Source organism: Crassostrea angulata, chromosome 9 (genome assembly GCF_025612915.1).
Source record: "Crassostrea angulata isolate pt1a10 chromosome 9, ASM2561291v2, whole genome shotgun sequence".
Taxonomy (NCBI): domain Eukaryota; kingdom Metazoa; phylum Mollusca; class Bivalvia; order Ostreida; family Ostreidae; genus Magallana; species Magallana angulata.
Window position 1 is genome coordinate 1065675 of NC_069119.1, and position 14072 is coordinate 1079746.

At 33.8% G+C, this 14072-nt stretch overlaps 1 protein-coding gene and 1 pseudogene across 1 annotated transcript; both read left to right on the top strand.

The window, feature by feature from the left end:
• Window positions 1-846: 846 nt before the first annotated feature.
• On the top strand, window positions 847-12679 carry LOC128162613 (THO complex subunit 3-like). Its single transcript, XM_052825849.1, has 8 exons — window positions 847-1017; window positions 2671-2827; window positions 3032-3236; window positions 3476-3637; window positions 4117-4217; window positions 6211-6593; window positions 7294-7454; window positions 12589-12679. The coding sequence occupies exons 1-6, from the start codon at window positions 856-858 to the stop codon at window positions 6228-6230; spliced, it is 807 nt and encodes a 268-aa protein (XP_052681809.1). The 5' UTR covers window positions 847-855; the 3' UTR covers window positions 6231-6593; window positions 7294-7454; window positions 12589-12679.
• LOC128162593 (zinc finger protein 182-like) lies at window positions 10904-13610 on the top strand (annotated as a pseudogene).
• The last annotated feature ends 462 nt before the right edge of the window (window positions 13611-14072 follow it).

Below are 14072 nucleotides of genomic sequence, written 5' to 3' on the forward strand. Positions count from 1 at the left end.
CAGAAAAAGAAGAGCCTTTTGAAGGAAACTTTTCTACAAGAACCATTTAAATATCCAATCCTGAATGGTTTATCATTTCTTTTTACTAAATTATTTTCACGAAATTACTAACAATGCTTCTACAATTTATTTAATATAATTATTAGACATATCAGATTTAGCTTTAATATATTTTATCAGTGTATTTTCAAATATTATTAGTATGTGTATTGTAGAATTAAAACATAAACATTTACTTGGCCTATTTTAATAGCAATTAGCAAATTATAATCTTATTTACAAAGATTTAAAAAAGAAATTGATGTTTAAAGCTTGGGGAGTGAAGAGATGGTTTGCTAATTCATTTCATTTATTGTTTTTGCAGATATCCTGTGCTTTGTGAAAGTGTTTGGTGGCCCTGTGAACTTTGCAAATGGTCGAAGTTAAATAAAATTGATGTTAAATAAAATTTTGGAACCATATTTTATGTGTTTCTTTTTCTTTTTTAAATGGTAACAGTTTTCCAAAACAAACATTAAAACGTTCAATATTGAATTTGCTATTTTTCCCTTATTTGTGAAGCAAATCTGGAAAATAAAACTGTTTTGTAAATGCCATAACTACAACTTTAAAGTAGTGCAAGCAGTTTTTCTAGAATTTGTGTGAAAAAATATCGTCTTCCATACCTACTTACATCACAGGAGTCGGGCGATTTTATCAATTTGTTGTAAATAAATGAGAAACAGGCAAAAACCCTACCAGTGAGCTTCGCGAGCGTAGCGAGCTCGCGAAGCTCACTGGTAGGGTTTTTGCCTGTTTCTCATTTATTTACAACAAATTGATAAAATCGCCGACTCCTGTGCTTACATTGAAAACATGCGAAAACATTTTCAGCAAAACAAGAGAATACGAGAGCACACGGCGCACGATTCCAAAGTTCACTCTGTGGCGTTGAGCTGTGACGGGCGGCGCCTGGCCTCGGGGTCCTTTGACAAAACTGTTAGCGTTTTCCAGCTAGACAATGACAGAGACCGAATGGTAGGCTGCTGGAGTGTTGCACTGTAAAACAGAAATTTATAGGTGTCAAAACATGGCTGAGACTAATAGAATCATTCATTATTACGAGTGTGGGATAGTGACATTCCACCGAGGGGACAAGATTCACGGTCTAGGACGAGGCTTTGCCGAGTCCTAGACCGTGAATCTTGGCCCCGAGGTGGAATTTCACTATCCCACACGAGTATATAATGAATGATTATTTTTCTCGCATTATATTACCTTAAAAATGATGTTTGACAACTTTCTGTTATGACGTTCAAAAAGATTACTTTCGGTTTATCCTTCCGCGTGCTTCAAATAGTGCAAGTCAAAATGAGAGCATACGACAGTTTTTTAATTAAAAATATAATAAATTGTAATTAATTAAGCAACACAATTACTAAATAGATAATCTCAATGCACCATTTTGCATTTCCCTACAGTAAACAACGTTTGTTTATGTTTTAAAACGGCGTAGTAATACACAGTGTAAGACAGAAAAATCTCACACTGCTGTCTCACACTGGACAAACCGATCTCACACCGGTGATAATGCGAGAAAAACTAATTCCCGAATTCCCCTTTAAATTTGGGGCGTTTCCGCACGCGAAAGGAGTTGATTTTTTTTTATTATATGAAAAACAGTGTGTAAGATGTCTATCCCAGTTTTTTGCTGCGTGTTGTTTCCCAGGGGGGGGGGGGGAGGGGAGGGGGGGAGGTGAGGATGAAAAGGCCCGGGCTTGATTTTCAAGTACATGTGTAACTTTGAAGTAAACAAAGTCTCACGCCTTGCTGGATGCACGTGTGTATTTTGCTAGAAAATTGTAAATGAAGTGTTGTTTAAAAAGATGTCAAGAGGATTTTTTTTTTCCAGAAGTTCGTTTTGAATGTTTAATCTGTATCTAAAGTTGTGCAGTTTTGGTAAGAATATATAGTAAAATTTAATACTGTAGTAACACCTACGGGTCTATTCTTTTTAAATGAGGATGTTTTGCTTTTTTTCCGACATGTTACAGTCTGCTGAACAGTATAACCCAAAAATCAACAGAATAATTTTTGTCAATTTTGAGATAGTAAGGTCACAAAAACTCGAATATAACTGTTTTACAAATACACTGCCTTTTCATCTTCATCCTTGAAAACGTAATTTCTGAATCTATGTTGTTGTAGCGTGATGTCAATTATGTAGATATCGTGCTCAAATTTAATGTTGGAAAACAACTTAAAGATCTGTTTTTGTGTCTAAACTATTTATTAATAAAATTAAGGTTGTATGGGACACTTATATGTTATGACATATTGTTTATCGAAATAAACAATAAAATAAAGTGTAATTATATAAGTAATTTCTTTCTCAATATTGTAACTAGCTTACAGGGTAGCTCAGTGGGTAAGAGGGTTTACTACAAATCTGTTGGTCATGAGTTCAAATTCTGCTGGGGATTTACATTTTTTACCTCTCCAAATATTTTCAAAAGCTATTTTTTGGTTTAATATTGTAAAATTTGAAAACTCTAAACCGGTGAAAGTACTCTAATTATGATGTACTTTAATCCACATTCATATCGACAGATGAGCCATACCACCTTAATATTTTTTCAAAACATTGATTAGTCTGACAATTTTTTTTGGATCTGTCTTCAAACTCTTTAGGTCAAAGATTGCACATTTCGTGGACATAGTGACAGTGTTGACCAGCTGTGTTGGCATCCAAAGAATCCGGATCAGTTGGTGACAGCTAGTGGAGACAAGACAATACGAATCTGGGACGCCCGGACCAATCGTTCTGTGGCCACTGTCAAAACTAAAGGTAAAACAACGGTTGATACCATGACCCAGGAATAATTGATCTATAGACATTGACAATACTTACTTTGAGATAAAACAGCTGTTAACATGGTTAATTCAAATGTACAGGGACTTTTGGACACTTCAATAAATGTATGTGAAAAAACTGAAATTCCATTGATTTTTGATAATTTTGTTATACATTAACTGTAAATCAATATTTAAGGTGAAAACATAAACATCTGCTGGTCACCAGATGGCAGCACTATAGCTGTGGGCAACAAGGACGATCTAATTACATTTATTGATGTCAGAAGTCACAGGTCAAAGGCCGAGGAACAGTTTAAGTTTGAGGTCAATGAGATCTCGTGGAACAATGACGGGGACCTGTTCTTCTTGACGAGTGGGCAAGGCAGCATAAACATACTGAGGTACATGTAGTTTATAGATAGATGAAGTATGAAACATTGCAGTATAATGAAGCATTAATGAACTGATGGTAATGCTATTGTAATGAACTAATGGTTAGGTAATTGAGGCTATGACAGCTTAATGTATCGCAAAGTTTTTCATAATTGTGCATATTTTATGTACTTGATACTTTGTGCAGCATTTTGGTAATTTTGAAAAAAATGAATTGTATGCAAATAAAACACCTTGTCATTGACAGCTACCCAGATTTAAAACTCCAGCACACCCTGAATGCTCACCCTGCTAACTGTATCTGTATCGAGTTTGACCCCAAGGGAAAGTACTTTGCCACCGGTAGTGCGGACGCCTTGGTCAGTATTTGGGATGTAGCAGAGCTAGCCTGTATTAGGACCCTCTCCAGGTAGTAAGAGTTGTGCACAATGTATTCACATGTATGATTCACTACACAAGTACTGTACCTTTCGTTGCATAGAAACTACACATGTACACTCATAATGGTCTCAAAAACTTATTAGATAATTTTATTTTTCCTGTAAAATGGTGCTATTTGAGATCTACTAACTGCAAAAGGTTTCTGTGTATTTGTGTACTGATAATATTTTGAAAATTTAAAGCCTTTTAAATTCTAAAGCTTAATAAAGTTTACTGATGTAGCTCATGCATTTTATATGATATTGTTTAATATGCCCAAGAAATCCAAGATATAAGCAATGAGATTTTGGTCTGTTTCTTTAGAAGATTTTATTAGAACTGAACCATCTTTATATCATATTATAACTCTACTATTTAGGGAATTCTGATTTTTTGTTTGAAGTATTTTTCTGTTTTATTGCATTCACTGAAAAACCGAGTCATGGACATTTAATGTGTTGATTTCAGGTTAGAGTGGCCAGTCAGAACTCTAAGCTTCAGCCATGACGGCAAAATGTTGGCCTCAGCATCAGAAGATCTGATTATAGACATAGCAGAGGTCGACTCAGGTACGAATGTCATTGTAGATGTTTTATGGATGTTACATTTACGTAGGGCTCTGCAACTAGCATGGAAAATGTAATCCAGTTGCTTTAGCCTCATTCAGAATCGATATTATTGGTAAAGGCAAATCCTGGTGCATGATGAATGGTAAAAGGTTAGAAACCCGACACATACACTTAGTTGACTGGTATCACAGGTACTGGGTGCCCACTTTGTTCTAGTCAGGGTAGTGAGGTGTTTACCCTGGGTGGAATGAGCAGGGTACACAGAACAGGTGTTAGTACACAGACTGGTCAAGTGGAAAGAGATCACCTGGACCGATGAGACAGACAACACAGATAGGTAGCAGTAACACAGCCCTTCACCTGTATAGCTATGGAGACCGGGTGGTGTTGGGTTGATGCTAACAACTGCTTTCTGAAACCAAGAACTGTCACATTTTGTACATGTATACAGTCGAGCTGAAAATATGTAATAGGATTTACTGAAATTTAAAAATTATTTTAAGTTATTTTTAATATCAATATTTTTATCAACCATAATGAAGGACTTGCTTTTGTGTTTGCAAAGTCTAGTACAAGGTCACAAACAACTTGGCCAAGAGACCTTTTGATTTTTTAAGGGGGAACAGGACACGTATCACGTGACTTTCATAGCAATGATGCTTTGATATATGCTAACTCTATTATGATGTCGTAGTTGATAAGATTGTATATTGATATGATGTCATTTATTCATTATGGCGTAATACAAGATTTGATATATCTTTTTCCCGTACTAAACGGCTCTAAATTAGTCTTTGTCAAAATATGAGCTGATGGAAAATTAAAATTTTTAATTTTAGAAATGTTAATGGACAAAATAATTAGCGGTTAATATAATCAGATATCTATTCTGATAATGTTCTGTTCATGATAATTAATAAATCTAAATAATGCATTACTTTTTGATGGTTCCAAACAGAATTTGTCACAAAAGGTCATAATTCCAGAATAAGGGATGGGGGTGATTCTTATTGTAGTATCTCTTTTTAAAGCCAAGAAAGTTAACATAAAAATTTTATAAGTTATAAAGCAAATGTTCAGGCTGATCTATGAGTCTTTAAAAAAAAAATTCAGTGACAACTTTTTAGGTGTCATCACATTTCGTTCAAATTTAGAATCAAAAACTTCAAAATTGAAGTGCTGATTTTAGCAATATATTGATAAAATTATGATATTGCTATGAAAAAAAAAAGCAAATGTTGTAAACAATTTTGAAATTTGTTTATGTTCTCAAAATTAATGAATATGATTTGTAAATAAACTCCATCAAATGAAAAAATTATTGCAGAAACTTCAAATTGTTAAAAAAAATCATAATGCCAGTAAAGGGGGATAATTCCTATTAAAATATCTTCCTTATGTAAGGTAAGAAATAGTCGTGAAAATGATATATGTTGTATTGGATGTCGTTATGTAAATGTGTTTAAACAATACAATTAAAATTCATTGACAAATAATTTTACACTGCAACACCCTTTTCCCCCTTAAGCCCAAGTATTTCTGAATTCTGGTATGGATTAGAGTTTTGGATCAACTACGTGGATTCATTTAAATTCACAGAGGCCAATTTTCATGGATTGTGGTTTTTTTTGCTCATTCGTCGGGATGTAATTTTGTGGATGTGTTGATTTTCAGTGTTAAGTTTGACAAATTCCCCTTTCATAATTTATTATTTATTTATTTGTTATTTCGTTGGGAAGGGTAACTCGCGCATACCATGAAATATTTAACCATTATGAATTCTAATGAATCCCAGTACTGGCATATACTTGCGACACAAAATGCATACGTTTTAGATTTTTGTAACTGAAGATTTTTCATTCTCAGTAATCTCATTACTTTCAAAGTAATTTTAAATATCTGGGAATGGATTGCTCATGACTGGTTCATAGGTTTGTCTTTTATGTTTGAAAATGTATAACACATACCAGTTAATTCCTTATATATTTAACAGGTAAAAAGTCACAGAATTAACATGCGAGGTCCGACTTTCACAGTTGCCAGGCATACAAGTCAGCCCGTACTGGCTTACGCCTGCGACGATCGTGACACAAACGACACAAATCGGGATGCAGGGACCGTGAAAGTGTTTGGATTCCCTAGCGATAACTCATGAATGTTTTAACTTGGTACTTTATTCATCCAATGAGAGTTGAAGTGAGAAATTTCATGCTCAGAAGTGTATAAAGGTGGAAAGTGGACAGAAAATAACCAAAGTCAAGAGAAAGTGACGTAACACAACTTATGGTGATTTTCATGTGATGAACAAAGCACCTGGTGTAAAGGCTGGTGGCAGTTATATTATTGTATTAGACACCATTAATAGATGGATGAAAGGTATGGCATATATTCTGCTTTTGAACTTTAAATGTTTTAAATAATGAAATATTTTTTTTCCATCTTATTATGATATCTGATTTTGATACATGTATCTTTACAAATGAACACATGAATGAAATTATGTTAATTTTATTTATTTAATTAGAATTTTAAAAGCTTGGGTTATATTTGTAATAGATATCTATATATATATTGGCTTATAACAAGGTAGTGCATACTACTATCATGCATGCACTATGTACATGCAATGACATTTTTCATCCTTGAGCAAGTCATATCAGTGTAAAAAAAACAAAACATTGTAAATCCATGCATGGAACAGTATTTATCAATTAATGTCATGAATACATGTACTTGATGTTTTATGACAGTTTAAAAAAAACCCCAAATAACATTCTGCAATATTAATTACTACTCATCAGTTGGATCTATAAGCCCTCCTTCTGTTGAAATATTCATGCAAATTACTGACTTGTACATGTATGCTTATACATAGAGAGAGGCTCAAAATGCATAGGTGTATTGCAATTAGAGTGTCTCATATTTTAAGTGCCATATACACTCCAATATGGTCTTAAGTGATGGATGCATTATTCTGTACTTTCTACAAAACTCATCATTTTCTCTTTCTTTTGAAACATAAATATTGTAACAAGTCTTAGTTTGATATTAAAAAGAATGTACACATTTTTTGTAGATCTTGCTGTCGGTCAGAGTAAGATCTAGACCCCATAGTGCCACAGGTGACCATACAGGTACAGTGTAGTTCAGCTGCTCTGCCTGATTGACAATGGAATGGACGCCTGTCGATATCTCCAGACCTTGGGAATGTGGGACCAGGCCGTCAGGTTGGCTAAGGTATACCTGTCATAGAAAAGACATAATTTAGTGTACACTGTTCTCAGATGGATCTCATGATGTCATATTTCTTGTTGTAATATAGGGTTGGAAATAATAGCCCGCCCGAGACGGTCTGTTTCTAAAGCGGGCGGGGGCAAAACTTTAAAAGACAGCCCGGCGGTCGGGCTAATTTTAATAGCCAGTTACTATTTTTATTGGACAATTTCTATTTTTAAGTTAATTACCTCATTCTGATTCACAAAACGACATTTTTTTTATCCACATAAAAAATACAGCCCCTGTCATTGCCGAAAAATCCCTAAAACAGAAGAATTCAGGATTTTTTTTGCCTCAGCATATTTTGATCCTTCAATAAAATAGTGTTGTTAGATGTATAAACAATTAGCAGTTAAATCGAGTTCATCTGACCAATAAAGAAATAAATTGTAATCACATTTTATCACTGTTGTTTTTTTTTATTACTTTTGACTGTTTTGGATCTTATTGTCACTTTTCAATCTTTCAAAATGGTTGTGAAAGTTCACGATTATGACATTGTTAGCTGCCTACCAAAAAGAGGGTTTATAATTATAACATGTAGATAAATAGTTTAATTTTTTACACATGTAAACCTTAATAATAAGCATTCTTTGAGTTATGCTTAGATGTAGTTTCAAATACTGTGTAAAAGGTGAAGATTTACAAATGTAGGCTTTGTGTATAGTTCATTCATAAAAGTGAACATTTTTATCAGGACTGGCAGATTTTAGACAGGGCTGGTAACTTTCAAAAGTAGCCATGCAGCCCTGTGGCTGGCTGCTATTTTTGGTGAATTTCCAACCCTGTGTAATAGGCAACATTAATGAATACAAAACAGTCAGTTTTTAGCTCATCTGAGCTGAAAGCTCAAGTGAGCTATTCTGATCACATTTTGCCTGTCGTCCGTCTGTCTGTCTGTAAACTTTTCACATTTTCAACATCTTCTCAAAAACCACGGGGCCAATTTCAACCAAACTTGGCACAAAGCATCCTTAGGCTAATGGGATTCAAAGTTGTGAAAATTAAGGATCACGCCCTTTTGCAAAGGGAGATACATGTAATTAGGAATTATTGAAAATTTTTATAATTTTTTTTAAAAATCTTCTTCTCGCGAACCAAAAGGACAGGAAAGCTGAAACTTGTATAGAAGCATCCTCAGGTAGTGTAGATTCAAAGTTGTGAAAATCATGACCCTCAGGGATAGGGTGGGTCTATATTGGGGGGGGGGTGACTTACATATGAATACATGTATATAGAGTAAATTTGTAAAAATCTTCTTCTCAAGAACCATTGGCAAGGAAAGTTAAAACTTATGTGGAAGCATCCTTAGCTAGCGTAAAATCAAGGTTGTGAAATGGGGGGGGGGGGGGGTCAAATTTTTACATAAGAATATATAGAGTACCGGTAACTCTTTAAAAATTATCTTCTCAAGAACCATTTGGCCAGGAAAGCTGAAACTTATATGGAAGCATCCTCAGGTAGTGTCGATTAAAGGTTGTGAAAATCATGACTCCCGAGGGTACTGGTGACGCCACAATGGGGGTTTGATTTTTTATACCCCCGCAAACGAAGGGGGGTATATTGGTTTCACCCTGTCCGTCTATCCGTCCGTATGTCTGTCCGTCTGTCTGTAGACGCAACTTTGTTCCCCCTACAGAATTTTTTATTACTGCATGGAACAGTTTGAAAATTTGTACATATGTTGAACACCATCTGAAGATGTGTACCTGCAATTTTTTTTAATATCATTCCTGACTATAAAGGTGGTCTTAAGAAAACACATAAATGATATTATATATATGATACTTCCTCTGCCAACGATGAGAGCATTATTAAAATCTACAACACATGGAAACATGCAGCCATTTTGAAACAAAACGTTTGAGTTACACTGATTTGAGAAGAGTAACTGCTTCAAGCGTTTTTGTGACCAAAATTTTGAGTAATTTTTTTTCCAAATCGGATAAAAACGAAAATAAACGATTTTCCATCAAAAATCCTTTAAAAAAGTTTTGAGTCGGGGGGTAAAAGCTAGGGTCGGTCGGGAAAGCGGAAACAAACACTTTTTTATTTTAGGCCTTATGTCTTAATTAATAAAAAAAAAATATTTTTTATAAGTATTCTATCAACTGACAATGCAAAGTTTTTGTTTGTCAATGATAAATTCTTAGGAGCTAATAAGAACATCAAAGACAAGAGTGGCTGAATTCATTTGTCCCAAGGGAGCCATTATCTGAGCCATGGTTCAGATGGAGCATGCGTTTAGGGGAAATTGATAATCTGTAAAATGGGTGATGGTTTTTGGGCTATTTTAAAACTGTTTCATGTAAACCAAAAGGTCTATCATTATAAGGAAATAAATAATATAATTATTAATAAAGAAGTTAAACCATTTTTAGAGGTTGTTTAAATTTATTGTCAAGTAAATTGTTGAAGTGACCCTATTGGGCATTAATTTAAATGAAATACAAAATTACTGATATGATTGTAGTGTTTTGGCAATTTTAAAATTGTTTGTGATATTAAATTTTCTTTTTTACATATTTTTACATAGTATGGTAATTTTGGTAATGTTTTGGGAGTTTATTAAATTTAACAAGTTCATCAAAGAAAATCATATAGTCCTATGGGATCAATTTTCTGATATGGAGTTCCATTATGCAATAGGAGAAAGTGAGGAAAATTTAAAACAACTAATTGCATCTGTCAAGACTCTTATTAGAAAGATATTGAAAGTTTTATTAACAGAAGAGCATTGCTTGGCTACCGGTATTTCTATTCACTGCAAAGGGAGGGGTTATTGTCATTTTGTTGGTTTTTCTTTAAATCAATTAAATTAAAAAAATATATCATCAAATACATACATTTGTAAATGTATTACTGTTATAGATATGTATTTACAGTGAAATTCTGACAATTTTGATTTTAATTTTTCTTTGTTAAGTAATTTTTTTTTTTTACAATTCTAGAAAAAAAATTTTGTATGTGTTCCAAACCTTTATTATTCAATTCAATTATTTGTCCCATTTGAAATTAGCCTAGCGGGGGTATTAGTCCCATTAGGACAGTTCTAGTTACATATGAATACTGGTATATAGAGTAAATCTTCTCAAAACCATTAGGCCAGAAAAGCTGAAACTTGTATAGAAGCATCCTCAGGTAGTGTAGATTCAAAGTTGTTAAAATCATGACCCTTGGGGGTAAAGTGGGGCCACAATGGGGGGATGACTTTTTACATAGGAATTTAGAGTAAATCTTTAAAACTCATCTTCTCAAGACCCATTTGGGGAGGAAAGCTGAAATTTGTTTGGAAGCATCGTCAGATAAAAAGATTTCAAGTTTATTCAAATCATGATTCCCCGTGTGTAGGGTGGGGTCACAAGAGGGGGGGGGGGGGGCAAATTTTTACATAGGAATATAGAAAAAATATCTTTAAATCTTTTTCTAAAAAAAACATTTGCCTAGAAAAGCTGTTACCGTATATACTCGCCTATAGGTACGGTTTGTCTATAAGTCGGTTGTCATTTTCCAGCTTTAATTTGAAGATTTTGCTGTTGACTCCCTTATAAGTCAGGTCACTTTTTTAGGACAATTGATGTTCAGATACTCTCAATAAAATACCACATTTTATCATACATGTTTTGCGTTCTAAAAAAAATGTCCTTGTTTCACCCCATAATTGCTTTTAGACTATTTCTATCATGGGTCTATGATGTTAATAACTTTTGATTTTAAATGCCATTATTTTTTATAACAGTAATAACAAGTTGGTAATAGCTTCAAAACTACCAGGTATTTAAATAGAGTCCTTCTGAAAATTTGATGATAGTGATTTATTTTTACTTTTATAGTGTAAGCAACTTCAGATAGTATAGATTCAAGTTTGTTCAAATCACAATCTTTAGGAGTATTGGGGGCCACATTGGGGATTCAGTTGTACAAAAGAAAACATTTTAATTATTCACAAAACTGAAATATTATTATATATGCTTTTATTTATATGCAAGAATTTTTATATATTGTTGATTCTTTAGAATTGTTTAAACTTTGGCCCCTGGACAAATATTTGGCCTAAATACAAGGGGTTCAAAGTTTGATGTAGGTTTATATCCTGTATATAAACAATTGTTAAGGGTCTTTTTGAGAACTGCAATGCTGAATGTGATATGACTATAAAATCCTGTTAGAAAAGGGACATGATTATAAAATTAATATAAGAATATCCAGGGGGAAACAGATTTTTTTGTATAGGATCTACATGTATTATACCACCTTGTTCAAATATTTTGTATTATGACTCCATAAGCTGATTTTATCATGCCTATTAGTGTTGCTCTGGTGAGCGATGTGGCCTGTGGGCCTCTTGGGTTTGAGTTATTGTGAAAATGAATCCTGATCTGCTCTTGTAAGATTTGATACTTAAACACTTTTTTTAAAGTTGGAGAGAGAGAGAGAGAGAGAGAGATGAAGACATAGATAATTATAACAATATTCTGTTGATAGTTTATTGATAGTTGAATGATTACAGTTCCACTTAATGTAGTTTTAAGGTAAGCATGCCTACATTGTCTGATTTAAATATTTTGTTTGTTCAAGCATGCGCTCTATGTTTCTGGAAAGAAAAACTACTTGAAAACAAGCTGTTTTATGCTGAAAATGCAAACAATGGTGGGGAAAGGTTGTCTTTATGATTTCATATTTCTAAATTGTGGGCAGTTGAATCAAAATGAACATTATGTAAAAACATCACATATATATCTGTACAAAGAAAACAAAGAATTTCAATAAAATGATGATGTTCATTTCAGGGGGCTATTTTAGGTCCTTATCATATATAGTCCTTTATATGATATTAGATTTTATTGAATTGTAATAATTTAATTCATTACATCTTACCTTCAAAATACCATGACAGAATTTATTTAAAAATTAATGGAAGACCAAATGTAACATTTTATAACTTATGAGCTTATGATATAAGAAGTCAAAATCAGGACAAATCCTATATGTGAATACATGAAAATATCATATCCACAAAATGGTTTTTGAATTACAAGTACTGAAAAGATATAATAATAATAATGATAATATAAATCATCTGCTTCATTAACAGAAGTCTGGAACGTCATGAATGAAACTACCTATAATTGTCATCACATAGCAACCGTTCAGACAGCCTGTACCAAGCTTCAATAACTTCCAAGTTCCCTGCATCACCGTCGACAACTTGGCTTCTGATTTCATGGATGAGGAGTTTGACAGTGGATACTACAGCTTCAGTGACAATGCCTCCATCAATTCCAGTGGCTCCATTTCTCCTAACTCTATTGCCATGGACCAACTGCAACAGAAGTTTCTTGAGGATTCCAGCCTGAAAAACGAGTGTTCTAACTTTGATGATCTGTGTGTGTACGAGTCCATCATGGATAGTTGTTCAAAACCCTGTGATGTTTTAGAGGCCAGGAACGTGTCGTCTGCTGTCATTGTGTCATCTGCCGTCAAGTTTAAGCACTCCAAACACCAGTGTCCTGTGTGCGGGAAGACCTACAGAGGAAACACCAACTTGAACTATCACATGGCTACCCACACCGGCATCCGGCCTCACAAATGTTCCATCTGCGGCAAGGCCTTTACCCAGAAGTCCACTCTGCGCACACACTTCCAGATTCACACAGGCGAGAAACATAAAAAGTGCCGGACCTGCACCCGTGCATTTGCGGACTACTCCACCTGCATGAAGCATGAGCGGACCCACAGCGGGGAGAAGCCATACGCATGCCCAGAGTGTGGAAAGTGTTTCGCCCAATCCGGAAATATGCTCCGACATCGGCAAACACACAGGAAAAACTGAAATTCCACAAAAAGTGCTTATACATTATAGAATACATTCAAGAAAGTGCGAATATTTACATTCTGAATCCCTTGTGTTGTTTTTTATAAAGTTTGTTATTACTGCATGAAATCAGTATTGTTCATTTTTTCAATGTATATGTATTGCATTATGTTTTATGTATTTTAACATGTAGAATGTTCATGTAAATGTATATAGTACATGCACTTGTAATTGTGTTTGACTGTTATGTATTTTGTAAAAAGACATATTTTCAAGATTTTCATTTATTAAAAAAATAAATGTTCTATTCATACATTAACAGCTGTTGGTTTATTTTGTAAAGCATGCATAAACACTTTTTTGAAACAACATTTAAGTAAAACGGAAATTCATTTTTACAAAATAAATTAAGACCTAAAAAATGTACATTTTCAATATCAATGAACATTTTAGAAGTAAAAATTATGAGAAATTTTGAAAAAAAAATCCATTATCAGAATAAAACAAAAATTCATTTGAATGTGACATTTTTCCATACATATCTACCCTCGGCCAAGAATTATACCTAGACCTTCTACGGGTTCACTGCACACTGAGGGGTTTTTATACCATTGTACTTTTGTGCAGTCAATCTTCGAGTTATCCGCCCTTTAATGTATAGTAATTTATTATGCGGTCTTCGAAGTTAATGTTTAAAAAAATTATAGGACTATATGTGATATGGGCCTTTAATGGCCCTATAATTAAAAATGAACATCATCAAT

Coding starts and splice junctions, on each gene's coding strand:
- LOC128162613 (XM_052825849.1), top strand. CDS start 856: ATGCGAAAACATTTTCAGCAAAACAAGAGAATACGAGAGCACACGGCG. Junction 1,018..2,670: donor ACAATGACAGAGACCGAATG/GTAGGCTGCTGG, acceptor CAAACTCTTTAG/GTCAAAGATTGCACATTTCG. Junction 4,218..6,210: donor CATAGCAGAGGTCGACTCAG/GTACGAATGTCA, acceptor TATATTTAACAG/GTAAAAAGTCACAGAATTAA.